At 47.1% G+C, this 19,157-nt stretch overlaps 1 protein-coding gene across 1 annotated transcript; it reads left to right on the forward strand.

The window, feature by feature from the left end:
* The first annotated feature begins 504 nt into the window (after positions 1-504).
* On the forward strand, positions 505-17,933 carry LOC145806873 (uncharacterized). Its single transcript, XM_082904712.1, has 4 exons — positions 505-909; positions 992-1,090; positions 1,299-1,411; positions 17,870-17,933. The coding sequence occupies exons 1-4, from the start codon at positions 505-507 to the stop codon at positions 17,931-17,933; spliced, it is 681 nt and encodes a 226-aa protein (XP_082760838.1).
* Positions 17,934-19,157: the final 1,224 nt, after the last annotated feature.

Consider the following 19,157-nt stretch of genomic DNA (forward strand, 5'->3'; position numbering starts at 1 on the left):
TTTACAGTCTGCATTTTGCTCTCAGCATTTCGTACTTATATTCTGCACTGCTTTTCTCAGCTATGGGCTTATGTATACTTCCCATCGTTAACCCCAGAGCTGGAGGTGGTGGGGATTCCCGTGACCCCATATTCATTGATATTTGAGGGCCCGCACCGGGCGAGGCCTCGAGAGACCCTGGTTCGCCTGCGACAGTACTTCGACACTGTGCGACACTCAGAGGTACTTCAGAACTTTCAGTTCTTTTCATTTTCATCTTTGACTTGCTCTGTATATTCTTGATTTCTGATTGGTTTATGCATTTATCATCCGCAGATTACTTGGCAGCCTTGGGCACCCCTGGGTGATGATCTCCTACTTCAATATACCGGAGCGTCAGGCATCTCCCGGTATAGGGTCCTGCTCGAAGGGCCAGTTGGCAGAGTCTGGTTCCTGGGGGAGCGTTTTCTGCGCCAGGTACGGGGGTATCTTTCTCAGGATGTTCCCGCGGTACCTCCAGCTAGTATGCGGACTGCTGACAGGCTCTCTTTCTCAGAGGTAGTCGGCGCCATGCTGGGCAGCGATGCTTTGCTATATGTTGCGGAGGGGGACTACGCCACCTATCGTCACATATATTTGATGCCTCCTTTGACAGAAGCTCGTATCCCGATGATGAGACCTGCCGGTATGTCATCCTCGGACCAGGCTCAGGCTCGAGCTACAGACATCCCTTCTTCTAGTAGGGCTGGCACATCTAGAGGTGGGAGTAGACCGTTTCCTCCGACCCCGTCGATTCATCCTCATCTGGGATGGCCAGATATGCCTACTGAGTTGATGGCGTGGCAGTATGGGACTAGCTCTCCGATTCCGATTCCACTAGAGCCTCCGATGCCCAGCGATCGATACGCCATTGATCCGGACTCACCGCCGGTATGCTCCACTTTTGTCATTCATCATTTCAGATGTTTAGACACTCATTTGTTCACTGATGATTACGAACTCATTTTTGCAGCCATCGCGAGGGTACATAGAGGAGGTGGTTGGGCTGGTAGCCACACTCGAGGGCATGGTCCTGCGCAGGGAGGCACAGTTGCCCGTCGCAGGCATTCAGGTACCCTTCAGTTTTCTGGTATTTATCATACTTCTGATGACATGCTGATTTCCACTGCATCGATAGACTACTTGTGTAGAACACATCTGCCACACACCTCACTTGTACACTGTATTTACATACACCCACTTCATGTAGCTTTTGCTTGTATCTGCATCTGATGTACATATTTGGACTGATGTATTGGAATTGAACTCTTTGTTTTCAGATGCCTTCATGGTCTGGTCAGCCACAGACTAGGCCACCTGGGCCTCATTGGGGAGCTGGGCCATCTGGGCCTTATCAGGGAGCTGGGCCGTCCGGGCCTTATCAGGGGGAGGGGTCATCTCGGCCTTCCCGAGGAGCCGGGCCATCTAGGCCTTATCGAGGAGCTCGAGGAGGGCCTGTCCGCAGACGCAGGGCTCATGTTGTGGAGGTGGAGCCTGATGAGGAGGAGGAGGAGGAGGAGGAGGCTACCGACCGTCAGTTCGAGACATCTGTTGAGGAGGGAGGCTCCGGTTTTGGCTCGGGGAACAGAGGCGAGGCTGAGGAGGATCCTGAGGATGACAGCTCCGACTCTGATGGTGGTGTGGAGGTTGTCCCACAAAAGAGGACCAGGCGTGCTTCTCGTTCCTGTTCCCGAGGATTTTGATGCTGCTATTTCCTGCTTTATTTTTCTTTTTGCTAGTAGTTTGTAGCACTTTGCACATTGTTAGGCAGTTTTATATTATTTTATTTTTTTTTTTAAAACTTGTGCCTTTGTTTGTTGTAAAGCATGATGAAATGAAATAGCTTTTGGAAAGGGGTTTGTATTTTGAACTTTTAGCATCGTATCGCATCATTTACTTTGCACAAAAATGAAATGGAATGGTAATGCGCATTGTGTAATCACCAAGTCAGGTAGTGAACCGACGCAACAAACTAAACAACTCAACTTACTAAGATATAACAGAATCTTTAGCAAGTTTACAACTCGATAAGCAAAATGCAACACTGTAAATAAAACAAGACTGTAACAAAGATTGCTTAAACAGAGAGCAATGACTCAAAAACACGAAACACGTCCGCTCGACAAACAACTCGATAAGCAAAATGCAACAACTCGATAAGCAAAACTCAACAACCACAAAGTGTACTTCTGACGATCGGAACGCATCCGAAATGGAGGGAGATGAAGGTCTTTGATTCTCCCGTTGCCTGGAAATGCTTGGAACTCTCCCTTGAAGGGTAAAACAGGGTCAAGGAGATACATCGCAGCATTGCCAGCCATCCTTGGGAGTCGGCCGGCCATTTTTGAAAAAGTAAATGGCTGGCCAGCCAGAAAAAGTAGCTGGCCGGCCATTCAGTCCTACAGCCACCAGATTTTTGACACGTGTCCCCGTGAATAGTGTTTTTCCTTCTATAAAAGCCTCAACTTCGGGAACATTCATTTTATCTTAGTTTTAGGCAAAGATGGAGGCATTTCTCGCGGAAAATATCACATCTTGGATCTCTTCTCTAGATGGCTCGGAAAAGCTGAATTTCCGGGGTTTCGGCTTGAATGCACTATTCACGCTGAGCCGTACTCCGTTACATCTCCCTTTTCTACATGCCGCGGCAAGGTTCTGGAATCCAGTGACGCATGTTTTTAGCTTTGGTGGTCAAGAGATATGCCCCACTTTCGAAGATTTTCAAGTTTTGATGGAGTCTGAGTGTTCTGAAGTGATCTTGCCCCAGTTCCGTTTTGGTCACGCCCAGGCTTTAGGGCGGATGTGTGGGCTCATAGCGCATGACGCTCGATCTCTGATCTGCAGTGGAGAGCTGGACATCCTCGGCTTGATCCACCGTTTTTCCGACGCTGGTGACCGCAGCAACCATTATTGGCAGGGTTTCCGGCAACACGCCCTCTGCTTATGTTTGTTGTCTCACTTTCTACTTTCCTCGGGTTTTGGCGGGGCTAGCATTCGCCTGATTGAAGTCGCCCAAGGTTTGAGAGAAGGGAAGAGTTGTATTGCCATGACCTTGGCCGAGACATTGATGGGTTTAGATTCTGTCTATCGCCGGGAGGCGACTAGGTTCGCCGGGAGTCCACTGCTGCTGCAGGTAATGTTTCCCATCCGACCTCACATATATATTTGCTCACATCACTCAGCCCTCAGGCTCGGTTTTTCTCACAAAACCCTTGTCTTACTTTTCTCTCATCGTACATCTCTCTATTCTTTATTCTCTCATTTTCCATCCCTCCCCTAGGTATGGTTAATGGATAAATTGCAGGTTGTGGATTCTTGCCCTGCTTATTCAGCTCGAGGCTACTTCTTTCGGCAGCGCCTAGTCAATGCTCTTGACGAAAGGTGGTGGTTCGATTGGATGTGCAATTTGTCCGCAGACCGCATTGCTTGGCGTTGTCCTTGGCTCAACCTCCCGGCAATGAGCTATAGTATGTCTCGGCTGATTGGGATCCAATTGATTGGTCTAACCCATTGTGTATTCTATTTTCCATTCCGGTTTCTGCGTCAGTTTGGTCATGATCAGACCTGCCCACCGGAGGGGATTGAGTATCCAGCCGCTTTCCCGATTCGGGGTGCACAGCTTGCCCGATATGCCACGGCATGGAGGACTAGGGAGCTCCTGGCCCCCGCTTCTTCTTTCAGTTGCACTTTGTCCGATGAGTGCGTGGATTGGCTCAATGAGGAGGCACAGGTTGGGCCCAGCTTGGCATCAGATGCTCCGTCCAGCTCTGGGAGGGGACACAGAGATACTTGATTCAACTATGACTCGAATTTATTGCCTATTTAGCATTTTCAAGTTTTCTTTATGAATGTACAAAAATAAGCAACTTCAATTGTAATGCAAGAGCAGGAGAACTCTACTTTGAAATCAATGAAATTGAAAGTTATGATACTAAAAATTTTCCACTTTTGGTCCAAAAATGGTCTTAGTCGTAAAAAGATTGATTTGAACAAAGTCAACTTTCATTAAAACTTTTCAAAACTATTTTCGATGTGGATCAGAATCGGATACACCGGAGATCTGTCACTGAGATGCACAACCCCAGATCCTTGCAACTGGAAAGTTGCCCCTAGTCTGAAGGACAATGCGGCACTCCATAGCAACGGAAAGTTGCTCCTTGTCTGAGTAACTTTGCATCGTCGCGGCAACGGAAAGTTGCCCCTAGTCTGAAGAACAAAGCGGTACTTCAAAGCAACGGAAAGTTGCCCCTTGTCTGAATAACTTTGCACCGTCGCGGCAACGGAAAGTTGCCCCTAGTTTGAACAGCACTGTACCGGAGATCATGATAAATGCTGATGGATAAAGATGACTGAGATGATTAACATGGACAGAGTTGATCGGGGAAGAGTTTATGGCTGAACTTCGAGGCGAAGTTGCCTACGTATCCCGAAGATGGGAATCAAGCCTTACGTAGTTCAGGCTCGGGTTCACTCGAGTATTTTCACCCTCCTTTTGCGCTCTAACTTTTGCCAAGGCCGCCCTTTGCGGGTTCTCAACCTTGCGAGCTCAGTTTTTATATTTTCTAATTTTTTATGCTCTGAATTTTGCCTAGGTCGCCCTTTCGGGTTTTCGGCCTAGCGAGCCTCTCAAGGATAGTATTTCTTTAACTTGTCCATATTGATCGGTTGTGAGAACTCCAAGCCATCTAGATCCATCAGAACCACAGCCCCACCTGACCAGATAGCCTTGATGATGTAAGGACCAGTCCAATTGGGTCTGAACTTGCCCCTTGGGTCGTGGATGGGAGCTCGGTTGTCTTTGAGCACCAAATCTCCTTCTTTCAGATTCCTAGACTTAACCTTCTTGTTGAAAGCCCGGGCAATTCTGCGTTGATAGCCTTGGATGTGGTACAGTGCTTTCAGTCTCCTTTCATCAAAGAGCATGAGTTCTTCGAATCTGCTTTGCTGCCAATTTGCTTCGGCTATCTGGCATTCAGCCAATACTCGTAATGATGGGACCTCAATCTCAATGGGTAGAACAGCCTCCATTCTATAGACCAATGAATACGGAGTTGCTCCAGTAGAAGTTCTGATTGAAGTCCTGTAGCCCCACAAAGCAAATGGCAGCTTGTCTGGCCAATCTCGATAGGTTTCCACCATCTTCTGTAGTATATGCTTGATATTCTTGTTGGCGGCCTCAACCGCTCCGTTGGTCTGTGGCCTGTATGTAGATGACTTATGAAAAGCCACATTGTATTTCTCCAACAAGTTTATCACTTCTTTCTTGAAGTGGGAACCATTATCTGAAATTATTTCGTTTGGCACCCCGTAGCGACAGATGATGTTGTTCCTGATGAACTTTGCGACATGCGACGCCTTCAACACTGCGTATGATTGGGCCTCGACCCACTTTGTAAAATAATCTATCGCTACTAGGATAAACTCATGCCCGTTTGACCCCTTCGGGGTAACAGCTCCGATCACATCAATTCCCCAGACTGAAAAAGGCCATGGCGAAGTCATGTTGTACAGCTTTGACGGCGGGATGTTCATGCGATTTGCATGAATTTGACACTTGTGGCATCGCCGAACAAAGCTAATACAATCCTCCTCCATGGTTGACCAGTAGTAACCCTGTCTGAGAATCTTTCTGGCCAGCATTACTCCATTCATGTGTGCACCACACTCTCCTCCGTGGATGGCTTCCATCAGGCGTTTTGACTCTTCAGCTTCTACACAGAGCTTATGCATTCCCAGATGACCCCTTTTGTACAGTTTTCCTCCGCAGATATTGAACTGAGCAGCCATTCTTCTGACAGCCCTCTTATCTTTGGCATTTGCCCCTAGTGGATATGTCTCCTTTTCCAAGAAGTTCCAGATGTCGTAATACCAGGGGTTGCCATCTTGAACCTCATCTATGGCGGAAATCGACTCGTATGCTGGTGTAAACTTTTGATCAATAATGACTGGACGCATCCGGACTCCGGACGGGATGTCTATCATAGAAGATAGAGTTGCTAATGAATCTGCAAACCTGTTGTTCTCTCTTACGAGGTGGGTGAAATTTAGCTTCTCAAACCGAGGAATTAGCTGATCCAAGGCTTGGTGGTAGATTATCATCCTTTCCTCTTTGACCTTCCAATCTCCTTTTGCTTGAGACACAACAAGGTTCGAGTCCCCAATGACGTCCAACCGTTTTGCCCCTAGTTCCAGGGCTGCTTCCAGGCCAGCAATACATGCCTCATACTCTGCTTCATTGTTGGAAACCTTGAACCGGAGCTTGAATGCTAAAGGGATACGGGAATCATCAGGCGCTATCAGCAACACCCCTATCCCATACCCATACTGGTTTGACGCTCCGTCAAAGTACATTGTCCAAGTTTCATCTTCGACGTGCAGAATGGCTTCATCTGGGAATAGATACTCAACCGCTTCATCCCCCTCAACCGGGTGGTCGGCAAGGAACTCCGCTACCGCTCTCCCTTTTACTGACTTGCGCGTTACATACTTCAAATCAAATTCGGAGAGCAACAGCAGCCAGCGAGCCAGCCTACCCGTAAGTGCTGGTTTCTCGAAGAGATATTTGATAGGATCCAAACGCGAAACCAACATTACTGAGTGGGCTAACAGGTAGTGCCGCAGCTTCCTAGTTGCCCATACCAAGGCCAAACAAGCCTTCTCCAGCGGCGTATAGCGGGTCTCGTAATCTAGCATCTTTTTGCTCAGATAGTAGATGGCTCTTTCCACTTTGTCTTCTGACTCCTGCGCGAGCATGCAGCCCATGGTAGTCTCAGTTACCGAAAGGTACAGTATCAACGGTCTCCCCAGCTCTGGCGGTGACAACACGGGTGGGTTCTGTAGATACTCCTTGATCTGCTCAAAAGCTACTTGACATCGGTCGTCCCACTGGAATTTCTTTCCTTTCTTCAGGAGACCAAAAAGTGGTTCACAAGTCAAGGTTAATTTAGAAATAAACCGTCTTATGAATTGCACTTTACCCAGAAAGCCTCGCACCTCCTTTTCAGTCCTTGGTGGTGGCATTTCTAAGATGGCCTTGATTTTGGAAGGGTCGACCTCAATGCCCCTTTGTGTGATCAGAAACCCTAGCATCTTCCCTGCTGTAACACCAAACGTGCATTTCTGGGGATTCAGTCGCAGCCGAAACTCTTTGATCCGTTGAAAGAATTTTTGTAAGGCGGTGTAGTGGCCCTCTCTATCTTTGGACTTGACAATCATGTCGTCCACATACACCTCGACCTCCTTATGGATCATATCATGCAATATTGTAGTCGCTGCCCGTTGATACGTAGCTCCAGCATTTTTCAACCCGAATGGCATCACTCTATAACAATATGTCCCCCACGGGGTAGTGAACGCAGTCTTCTCCCAGTCTTCGGGTGCCATCACTATCTGATTATAGCCTGAGAAACCATCCATAAACGAAAGCAAGGCGTGTCCTGCCGTGAAATCCACCAATTCGTCGATGTGCGGCAAGGGGAAGTCGTCCTTCGGACTGGCCCTGTTCAAATCTCTGAAGTCTACACAGACCCGAATCCTGCCGTCCTTCTTTGGCACTGGAACTATGTTGGCCAACCAAGTTGGATATTCAGATACTAGCAGGAATCCTGCGTCAATTTGCTTGGTGACCTCTTCCTTAATCTTGAGGGCCCAGTCCGGGCGAATCCTTCTGAGCTTCTGTTTGACAGGGCGGGCCTCTGGATCAAGAGGGATCCGGTGCTGTACAATCTCAGGATCGATTCCAGGCATGTCTTCGTAGGACCACGCGAAAACCTCTTTGAAATCTTTTAATAAAGCGACTAAACGCTCGCGCTCCTCTGAAGACAACGTGGACCCGATCTGGACCAGCCGCGGGTCCTTCTCAGTACCAACATTCACAGTAGTGATTTCATCCATTAAAGGTTTAACAAATCTTTCCTGCTCTTGATTAATTAATCGTTGCAAAACTGGGGGAATTTCTTCCTCGCTGTTTTCATCAAAATTTTGAAAATCCTGATTTAAGCAATAAATCAAAGGCACAGAGAAATACTCAGAAACCACATCCGTATCATTCTCATTAAATACTTCCAAGCCGTCAGATTCCTCTGTTACAACAGACTCAAAAGAAAATGAAAAAGACGACCTAGACAGGACTGTGGTATCCAGGTTATCACCCCCAGGAATACCGGACTCAGACTCAGTCGAGCTGGAATCTGATTCCGACGCAGAAGATTCGGTAGAATCAGATTCCGGCTCACTACCTGACCCGGAACTGCTAGATAAAAAGCCTTCTTCATACTGCCAGATGAGAGAAGGTGCGATAGATGCATCCAAGATCGGCGCTGGAAAGCCCGCAGCTATTTCATCTCCAATCACAGAAACCGAAGAGTTATCCCCCAAGCACTCTTGGCCGATCGGAGGATCTGATAGTAGACTCGCCAGTGCTACCCCCATTTCCAGTTCTGTACTCTCAGGATCCACTGTTTCACCTTGCTCAAACTCAGTTGGTGGGTCTATCTGCGCTTCGGCAACGTCATCCCCAGATAGTTGTATGTCGAAGAAGATTTCAAAACCAGGCACACGCTCCCCCTTCGCGTTCAGCCATGGCTCCGGGAAGCCACAGAATGGAAAATCTTCCCCCTCCCGGACGAAACGTCCGTTTAGGGTACCCCAGATGGGCCTGTGCATTAAATCAAATGGTTTCCCGGCTTTCTTTGCTCTGGCCCTTCCGGCCATTTCTTTCCCTTTCCTTACCCAATCCTCCTTGGTGGGCAGATAACCCAGTCCAAAGGCGTGGGGGTTGTGCGGCACTTCGGCCAATACTGAAACGCCTTTCCGGCCGCTTCTCCCTAATCCCATCCCAGGGGTATGCTTTAGCTTGTTCATGAGGTATATGGATTGTGCACTAACATACATGCCCTCATTCGCAGCCATGACATTCTGCACCACTTGAGCCTCGGCCAAAGTGAACCCCGACAAAAACACATCCTCCGTACCGTGCTCGATCTCCAAGACGGGTGTAGACACCTCCGGCGGCGGATGGATCGATGAATTTCCAAAAACGATTGCTACCCCTTTCCCGTGAGGGTATTTCAGCATTTGATGTAGGGTGGAAGAGACTGCTTTGACCTGGTGCAACCACGGTCGCCCCAAAAGTAAGTTAAAGGTTGCGGGAACGTCTAAGATATGAAATTCGATACTATGTTGTCCTGGACCAACCTTAGTTTGAATTTTAACAGTCCCCATCACCTCTCTGCTGGTATTATCGTATGCTCTGATCACTTGGGTGGTTGGGACGAAATCTACGGGCTTCAACCCGATTGCATATGCCGTTCTGGTCGGGCAGACATTAATCGCAGACCCGGTATCAACAAGTACCACCGGTATCCACTTATCTCTACATTCCACAGAGATGTAGAGAGGCTTGTTATGATTTGCTCCCTCAGGCGGTAGCTCCTTGTCTGAAAAAGTTAATGCCGGGGAGCCTCCTCCCGGAAAAACCAGCCCAACCAACTGTTCAGGCGTGGTGTCTATGGAAAGTTTCGACTTGTCCATGGCAGATAGGACAGCTTCTCTGTGCACTCGTGAGGCCATTAGCAGTCCCCAGATGGAGATGTCTGCTTGTATCTTTTTTAACTGTTTCAGCACAGCTTCGTCCTCAATCTGCTTCTCCTTCTGTTTCTCCGCTTCTCTGTCTTTCCCAGATGCCTCGGGTTGGTCTATTTGTGGGGGCTTGAAGTATCGCCCACTTCTTGTCATGTGGTCCACTTCATCTAGATACCAAGTATCATCCGGCTGGTTATTCCCCCAGTCTTCATCGGTGTGGGCAAGACACAAATCGTCATCTTCCCACCACATTCCACTGGCAGCCAACAGACACCTGTCTGGCTCCGGTCCACTTGCACTCTCAGTGCTCTCTGTCCATATGCTCGCAGCATTGCTTGTCTTTGTGCATACAGCATTTTCGGTCCCCTCAGGGCCTTTTGCCTTTCTGGCTCTCTCAGTTTCCTCAAACTTTCCTTGCTCCAACTGCGTCAGTACAGCTGTTTGTTCAATAGTTCCTACATCCGTAATGTCCATGTCCTGAGCGGAATTCTTAACACCGGCGCTCTCCGGCGGTACAACTTGATTTTCGGCCGTTCCGGCCACAACTGATACTTCCGCCCCTGCCGGGCTCTGTTCTGATTGGGCTTCCCCCACTACATCCGATTGATCTTCGAGCCATCCCGTGGCCTCCTCTGATCCCTCATAATCATTCCAGTTAATGGACGCATCTTCCAGCTCCTGATCATCGAGAAATTGCAAGTTAGCAAAATCCTCTTCTACGGTTGTCGGCTCATCTGTCCATAGCCCAGATCCATCCCCCCGGATCATGCATAGTTCTCCTGTCTCTGGCAATTCTACACTTAGCCCAATTCGGCTCGTTGGTAGGATGTACTTGCTTGGATCATAGGCTCCCTCAGCAAAACTCTGCCCAGTCCCAGATTCAACAGACTCATTCTCTCCCAAAATCTGCCCTGCCCTGTCTTCGACGGTCACCATTACCGGTTCCGGTTGGGTTTTGGGGATGTCCACCATGCACAAAAGGTCAGTGCAATCGGGGAGGAGCACCTCCGGCTTGGGTAGATGGGTGGGGGTAATATAGATGCTAGGATCGTAAGACACGACCCCAGTCTGGATGAAGTTAATTCTTTTGGGAGGAGGAGCTTGGTGATGTGATGGGAGAGGGTTGGTCGTAACATTGGGTTGGTCGGGAGGTGCGATCACCTGTTTGTCAATAAGATCTTGGATCTCATGACGCAGTCTGTAACAACGGTCGGTGTCATGACCGTGTTGTTGGTGGTATGCACAGTATTTTGACGGGTCATATGAGGGGGGAAGTGGATTTGGTAATGGCTTTGGTTCTAGGGGTTTTAAATGATTCTTTCTGATCAGTATTCCTAGAACTTTGGTCAGAGGCATATATAGTGGAGTAAAGGTTCTTTGGCCTCGTGGTTGGAATCGGTTGTTTTGTGAGTTACTTCCGGACGCGCCGGAGAATGGTGTGGCAGTCATAGGTCTTGGAGGGGGAGGGGGAGTAGTGGTGACCATACCAACTTCCGAGGCTCTCGTATTTGCAGCGCCGCTCGGGCCTGCATTGTTATTGCGATTGAAGGTCCTCCTCGGTTGTTCTCTGTCCTGATCAAACAGTCCTTGCCTCATAGCATCTTCTATTTGCACCCCCATATCATGTAAATCTGCGAAAGTAGGGAAGGGGACCACAATCATTCTTTGCATTAACTTCGGGTGGAGATTGCGCACAATCATCCGAATTTGATCTCTGTCAGTAGGCCTTAAAGTCATCGTCGACGCCTTGGCCCTCCATCGGATCACAAAGTCCGAGAAAGATTCCTTAGGCTCTTGCCTTGTCGTCTCCAGATCACGGGTTGTGATCTCGATTTGAGTGTTGTATGAATATTGTGTGACAAAGGCCTCAGCCATCTCATCCCAATTCTTCTTCACCTCATCCGATAATCTTGCGTACCAATGGGAGGCCACACCCGACAGGGTTCGGCCGAATAGTGAGAGCTTCTGTTGTCGTGTTAGGCCCATTGGCCGCAAGACATCCGCAAACAGTCGGATATGAACCATGGGGTCACCAGTCCCGTCAAAACGGTCTATTTGTGGCATTTTGAACCTATCGGGGAGTGTCACGGCCTCCTCGGTATATCCATCTCCGATATCCGGCATAGCCTTAGCCCCTTGGGATTTCTTGAAGAGCTTCTCCAGTTTGCTCAATTTCAGAGCTGTTTGATCAACCTCAATCTCGGATGGAGAGTCCGGGTGATTGGATGTGTGGACCTTGGACAGTTGTGGTGGAATTGGGGGCGGGACAGGCCCCGTTGGAAGACTTGTGTCCTCTTGCAGAATTTGGACAGCCGGTACAGTATTCTGGGTGTTAGGAGGGACGTCCTGAATAACAGGAGCCTTCTCAAGTAATGGGGCTCCTGCTGGAGGAGGAATCTGGTGTGAAGCAGATGCTGTACTCTGTTGTTGCAGTCTAGTAATCAGTTCAGCCTGCTGAGTCATAATTTCAGCTTACTGCTTAGCGAGTTCATCTCGGCGGACGGCATCTTGTTGCATAGCCCGCATGGTTTCCTGCATCTGGCGTATCATATCCTCAACCCCTGTCGGTGCCGTCATATTGTTTCGATTTGTCTGAACTACCGGTAGATCTGTCTCAATGGGGATCTCAATCCAACTATCCACTGATGGGGGATACCACTGTTCTGGTGCTCTCTGTTCAGATGCACTGCGCTTTCTCTGTTTCCTTCTTGTAACAGGGGGTAGAGAATGGAACACTGGCTGTCCGTCGATTAGATCCTCAGATCGGTGGAGTCGACGACCTCGTGTCCAAGGTGCTTGGGGAATGCCTGTTGGGTTGGAAGCAATCGTGCTAAAACTGACCTAGCAAAAGATAAATAAAGCGAAAAGGAAATAAATAAACAGATAAACGGACAGCACAACAGCTTAAAATAAAATGCAAGACACACAGTCGGGCACACAGTCAAAAAGCTGAATAACATACTGTCCTCAAACACTGGTTATTATCCCTGTATCACTGTCCCCTAACACAGAATCTGATATCCGCAGATAACTAATCCTCAAATACTGGCTGATGCCCGCAGGCCTAATACTGTCAATACTGAACTGATGCCCGCAGGCTTGATACTCAAACTTGTATACTGATCTGATGCCCGCAGGCCTGATACTGTCAATACTGAACTGATGCCCGCAGGCTTGATACTCAAACTCATATGCTGATACATGCATTCCTGTAGAGACGCACTCTAAAGCACATAACAGATAAGTGAGAGCCAAAACACCCCTATGTTGGGGTAGGGTTTCTCTGTCCTATTTTGTCAGGAGCTAGGGTTTCACTATGCACACAGCGGTTTCAAACAACCTATAAACGGGTAAGCAACCTGTCCTAATTTAGAATGGTCACTATGGATCCGAATATGCACTAGGTCGAATGGTCAAAAAGGGTGCCCCGGTAAAACCGGGGTTTGTGTTCCCATACTGGCAGAGCCCACAACCGGTCAGCCTTATGGTCATGCCTTGACAAGACAAGCCTCCGGCAAACCGTTCAGGAATAGCAGATGGCAAACACGGTGTCCTGGGCGCACCAATGCAAATGCAATGCAAAGAATCACACAAGTGTAGTCAAAAACAGATATCATGAGTTTGAGTCAAGTTCTCTAATTCCCCAGCAGAGTCGCCAGAAACTGTAACAAGCCCGCGGGGGACCTCGCTACAGCTCGGACTCTCAATGTTTGTCACGGTTCTTAATCTGAACCAAAGAGTCCAAATCTGGCAAATCGTTTTTGAGAAAACTGATTTTTGAAAAAGTAGTGCCAAACATGGACTGCTTTGCCAGATACAGAGTCGCCACCTAAATATTTTATTTTGGGAAATTTAGGAAACCCTGACTCGGTGCCAAAAGGCCACGTGTCCGTCATCACCAAAGCTGCTTCGGCTCGGGAACTTGGGTACGATTGGGGAAGGTCACTTCGTGAGCACCCCCGCTCGCCCGGTCAAAGACCGGCCTCTACTAACCATGATATCGATTTTTGAAAACATTGTGAGTTCTTAACCCGGTTTATTAGCCTAGGTTACTATGTGATGTACACAGTACATAAGTATAGACCAGGTCGCCTGGATTGGAACAAAACACTTCTTGTTTGTTTTTGAAAATGGTTTGCTACCCGCAGGTAGGCTTGAAAACATTTGGTGATTTATTCCAATTTAAGTAACCCAACCTTCACCCACAGGCATTCAGGCAGTTATATCAGATAAGCACATAGCCTCATGGTAAGCATGCTATCATGGCATTCACTCACACGCATGCAAGGATGCTAAAGCATAAAACTCACCGAGTACTCCAAGCCAAAATAGAAACTATATTAGAAATCATGCATGAATCCTAAGTATACAGAAATGCCTAATGCAACACATGCAAAATGCAACTATAGCAGGCTCGGCTATTCTAAGCATGGCATATGGAATGCTACAACTATCATGTATTCAACTTGGAATTGAAAATACAATGCAGTTAGTATGATACGCCGAGCCCGGTGCATGCAATACAGATGAATGATGCAAACATGCTGTCATACTGTATGCTAATTTAAATATGCCCTAATCTAACCATCATAAGCGGATAAATAAAAGGGAGAAAGACGTGGGGTTGGAAGACATACAACACACCCACGCACACTTATTACAGTTGTGCCCTCGCACAGAGGGTCCGAATAAATATACAGTCCAAATATTACAGTCCCGAATAAAAGAATATTACAGATTTCTAATTAATTAATGAATTAACTAAGAAAGCAGATAAAACTGGCGTGCAAGCCAGGGACTGTCTTGCTTCTGATGGATGATGCATGTCCGGATCGTCTTGCGCGAAAATCCACCGGAATGCCCCAATTAGCCTCTGTTTAGCAGTTATCCTCGAAATGCGTGTCGAATCCCGAAAAATTGCTGATTCCTGATTTTGCTGCAACAGAGAGCAGGAAAGGGGCACAGCAATGTATTTGCACAGATATATGCATGTTTCGATCCTCGTGCCACCAATCACGCATACCGAGGCATGATGGCCGAAGAGTCGAAATGCACCACTCAATATAGGATGAATGCACATGAAACTACAGCTAAAACCTAACTCCATCATGGATAATCCGGAGTGTCGGTGACTGGGGAATTGAGACACATTCCGTCACTCGGAGTACGAAATGTACCTCGTTTCCCGTGCCCGGGCTAACTCCTATTCCGGACATGATGCAATATGCATGATATGCATGAAATGCAACTAATATACAATCCTAACATACACAATGCTATGGAATGATAGGCCTCGAAATACGTGCACTCGGGCACGCAAACCGAGAAAATGACGGAATGCAATGAAAATGAGATGCCTCGAAGTACGTGCACACAAGCACGCAAACCGAGGCGATGACAGAATGATGAAAATAAGATGCCTCGAAGTACGTGCACACGGGCACGCAAACCGAGGCGATGACAGATACAATGCAAATGACATGGAAATGACAAATGGGCTTATACCAACATAAGTGAGCCTCAGCCACACTCACATCAGATGCCGTCGGATAAAAAAAGGAGTGCCTCGAAATGCGTGCACACGGGCACGCAAACCGAGGCAGTGACAAATGCAATGCAAATGACATGGAAATGACAAATGGGCTTATACCGACATAAGTGAGCCTCAGCCACACTCACATCAGATGCCGTCGGATAAAAAAAAGGAGTGCCTCGAAATGCGTGCACACGGGCACGCAAACCGAGGCGATGCTAAAATGACATGGCAAGATGGCAAAAATGATATGCAAGCATGCTCATGAAATTTCAGCAACAAAATATGGGAAAACAGTCCCGAAATGAAGCGAAACGACATGAAATGTAAGAAAATGTCCCGAAATGCAACATTAGGCATCCGAAATGGCCTATAGCCATGCCAAACATGCACAACATGGACATGCAATGCAAAGACAGAAGCTAGACAGCCCCAAAATAAGCACTTTTCCAGTTATAAACATGGCCAAACAGCAAGTATAAGCATGGCGAAAATAGCATACAAGAATAGGGGCCAAGATAGGGGTAATGAAGCAAGTGGTATAAACTAAACCCAAACTGAAAAATTTCCTTCTATAACACTGAAGATGAACCAAAAATATGAACATTTACAGTATATGGCAGACCTCAAATCAGTATACAAACATGCTAAAAATGTGATGCAAAACAAGGCTCAAAAGGTGCTATAACATGAAGTATATAAAATAATCACCAAACAGAAAAAAAGTGTGAATGAATCATGAAGTATAGGCCAAAATAAGACCACTTTCAGTTCGGACCAAGGTCCAAAAACAGAAGCAAAGAGGGCTACTAATTTATGCAAAAATGGGGCCAAATAGGGGATATAACTACAAGTGACATATGGAAATACCAAACAATGTTGAGCCCTTCTCCAATGTTGAAGAGGGACTCAAAATATGCCTCATATCAGTTTATAACATGCTCGAAAATAAATTTCTCATGGGTCAAAAATAGCATGCAAAATCATGACATACAACATGGTCAATGAAGCAAGTATATTATGGAGGGCTCAAACAAGGTTGAGCCCTTAATGAGAAGTGAAGATGAGCTCAAAATATGGCCCTTTTCAGTTAGGGCCGAAGCTTGAAACCAAAAAGAAATGAGGCTTAGAAATAGATAAAGGAAAAGGGTCAAAAGGATCAAAGTGTAACTTACCCTTGAAGATCCAAGCTTTTGTTGCTTCTTGGGTTGATTTGCAGCTTCTTTAGCCTTCAAGAATCCTCCCTTGCTGTTGGAAATGAGATGGTGGTGGTAGAGCTTGGTGGTGTAGAAGGAATGAAGGTTAAGAAGTTAGGGTTTTTTGGAGAATTGAGAAGGATGACAATGGAGTTTAGGGTTTGTGCTTGGAGAGGAATTTTTCTAACTCTCAAGAAGGAGACCCTCAGCTGGTTATAAGGTCAAGAAAAGGGGTGTAAAAGGGGGGTGAATTGGAGAGCATAACTCTCTCCCAAAATATCCCCCGGATACAGAAAATATCTGGGGGATATTGCCCCACAGCTGGAAAGGGTACAGTGAGAAGAACACGGCCGGCCTCTCACTTTGGCTGGAGGTGGCCGGCCGGCCACACCCCCTAGCCGGCCGGCTAGGGGTCAAAAGGGTCAACAAGCTTTTCTGGCCGGCCAGATATTGGGGAGGTAGCCCTATGTGTGTACAACACAACCATGTAATTGAAATTTCAAGAAAGTGGGCCCAAGGGGTTCAACAATGGCTCGGAAAGAGGGGGTCAAAAGGGTCAAGTTGACTTACTGGCCGGCCATGAACTTTTAGGGGCCTCTCAGGTGTGTACATCACAGATATGTGGTTCAAAGTTCAAGAAAAAAGGTCCAAGGGGTTCAACATTAGCCCGGAAGAAAGGGGTCAAAAGGGTCAGGTGACCTTAATGGCCGGCCACCAACTTTTAGTGGCCTCCCAGATGTGTAGATCACAGATAAGTGGTTGAAAGTTGGCAACACTACCCCTAAGGTATTCAACATTAGCCCGGAAGTTGCAAAAACGGGCGCCGGGAGGCCCCGGAGGAGAGATAACTGGTTGCTGCAACAATTGCTGGCCTCCCACCCTTCAGTGACCTTCCTTGTGATAAAACAGAGGTACCTGCCAAAAATGAACGAAAACCGTTGCAAAACGAACGTTCCGGGGCCAAAACACGCAGTTCGGGGTCCCGAAAATGGGCTGTTAAGCACCGAAAATGGTATTCGACCTCGAAGTGGGTTTCTCCGCCCCCAGTGTCCCTTTAAAGGGAGAAAATAAGATGTATGCCAAAAATCAGAGCAATAGGAGATGGTTAAGCGGTCCCGAACCGAGGCACACGGCCTGACGGCTCCGAAATCCGGGAACCGGACTCCGAAATGGGCAAAATGGCCTACGGCCACCAAATGTAGCCTACGGACATTGAGAAATGGTCTACGAGACCTCTCCCTCCCTTCAGGAAAAGAAACAGAGAAAACCGAGTCTGGTTCGCAAACCGAGACAAGGCACAGAAAAGGGTTCGAAAGTCCGGAGGTAGGGCTTACGGCCGCGACTCTAAAACTTCTGAACGAGCACATTATGCAACATCACCAAGCGCTCAATCGGTGACGTCTGAGTCTTAAGGTCGGTCAAAAATGGGGTGTCTACAGATATAGTGAACTGAAACTTCTCCTTCACGACCTCAATTATGGTAGCAAGAGGCAATTCTGGTGATATCTGCAAATATACATTATAGTTGAATACATTACAGTCATAATGAAATCCTAAAAACAATAATGTACCTAGCATGGCACTTACCACAATTTGTGCCTTGATGAAATGAGCAATGACCTCGGACTTAAGGTTGCAATTGTCCCTATTCATTCTAGGGTACACACACTGATGCGGCGCTTTAAACCTTCTAATTTGAAAGAAATATTTGTCTTTCAACTTCGTTGCCCAAACCCTCTAGTTGCAGTTGTGCTTGCACTCGGCCACCCAACTATTTCCTTTGGATTCTATGACCTTGCATTCTCGATTGCGCTTCAGGTTATATAACTGAACAGTGTGCACTAGTCTTTTCTTATCAGTAAATATCATTCCTTTCTCCAAATTAGCAGTTTCGAAGTCCCACAATTGCCAACGTTCGACAACATCACGGCTAGTGATGGAACCATCATTGTCGAAATGCAAATTATGGTAGAAAGGGATATGGACATTTGTGTCTACCTCCTGCATATCATGATGCCCTCCAACTTCATCATCACCGGAGTCATTGTCCGCACCTTCCCATGCGCCATCCAAATCTTCCACGGAATCTTCATCACTTACTCCAACCTCGTCAAACAATGGCACTGTATCATCAGAGTATGCATAATTTTGGACAGCCGTCTCCGGTGTACGTTGAACATTACAAACCGGTGGACATTCTTTATTCCAGTGGGGATATGGGGTTGTAAGAACCATCGGATTATACGTTGTCGGAGCACTTGGACCTACTCCGGCACTGTAATAACTATCTACGTTCTGTGATGCATTTAATTGATTGTAACTCTGAGAATGATTGAATGAAGGGTAATCTTCAGGGAACATGTGTGCAGACTGTATAAATGTATTGTCAGGGGATTGCGATTGTGTCAACATTTGAGTGAATGTCCCACCCACCAGAATTGGCATCTCTGTGCCACCAAAATTGCTCTCCTTCTCTACATAGATTTCCAAAAAATAATCAGGCCTAATTTATGTGGGAGCTTTAAGACATTACTTAAGGTCTCATTATCTTTGATTGGCAGCAACCTATACTTCCCCTGACATGGGAGTCTACATTTAAACTCTAATCGCATTATTTTCCCATACGTACCAACCTTCGGCACCATCATAGGCTCCAACTCGGCCAATGTTATCCCCTTGTGCACATTATACAACCCCTGAGGTTCGATGTCGTACAACACACATTCATCGCGATTGCGCAAAATCTTTCCACCCCAATAGAACATAATGCTCACAACTTCCATACCTACACTTTGCATTCAAAGTAACTCAATTATTTCAAAATAATA

The sequence above is a fragment of the Camellia sinensis genome, chromosome 14 (genome assembly GCF_055761805.1).
Source record: "Camellia sinensis isolate YWXY chromosome 14, ASM5576180v1, whole genome shotgun sequence".
NCBI lineage: Eukaryota > Viridiplantae > Streptophyta > Magnoliopsida > Ericales > Theaceae > Camellia > Camellia sinensis.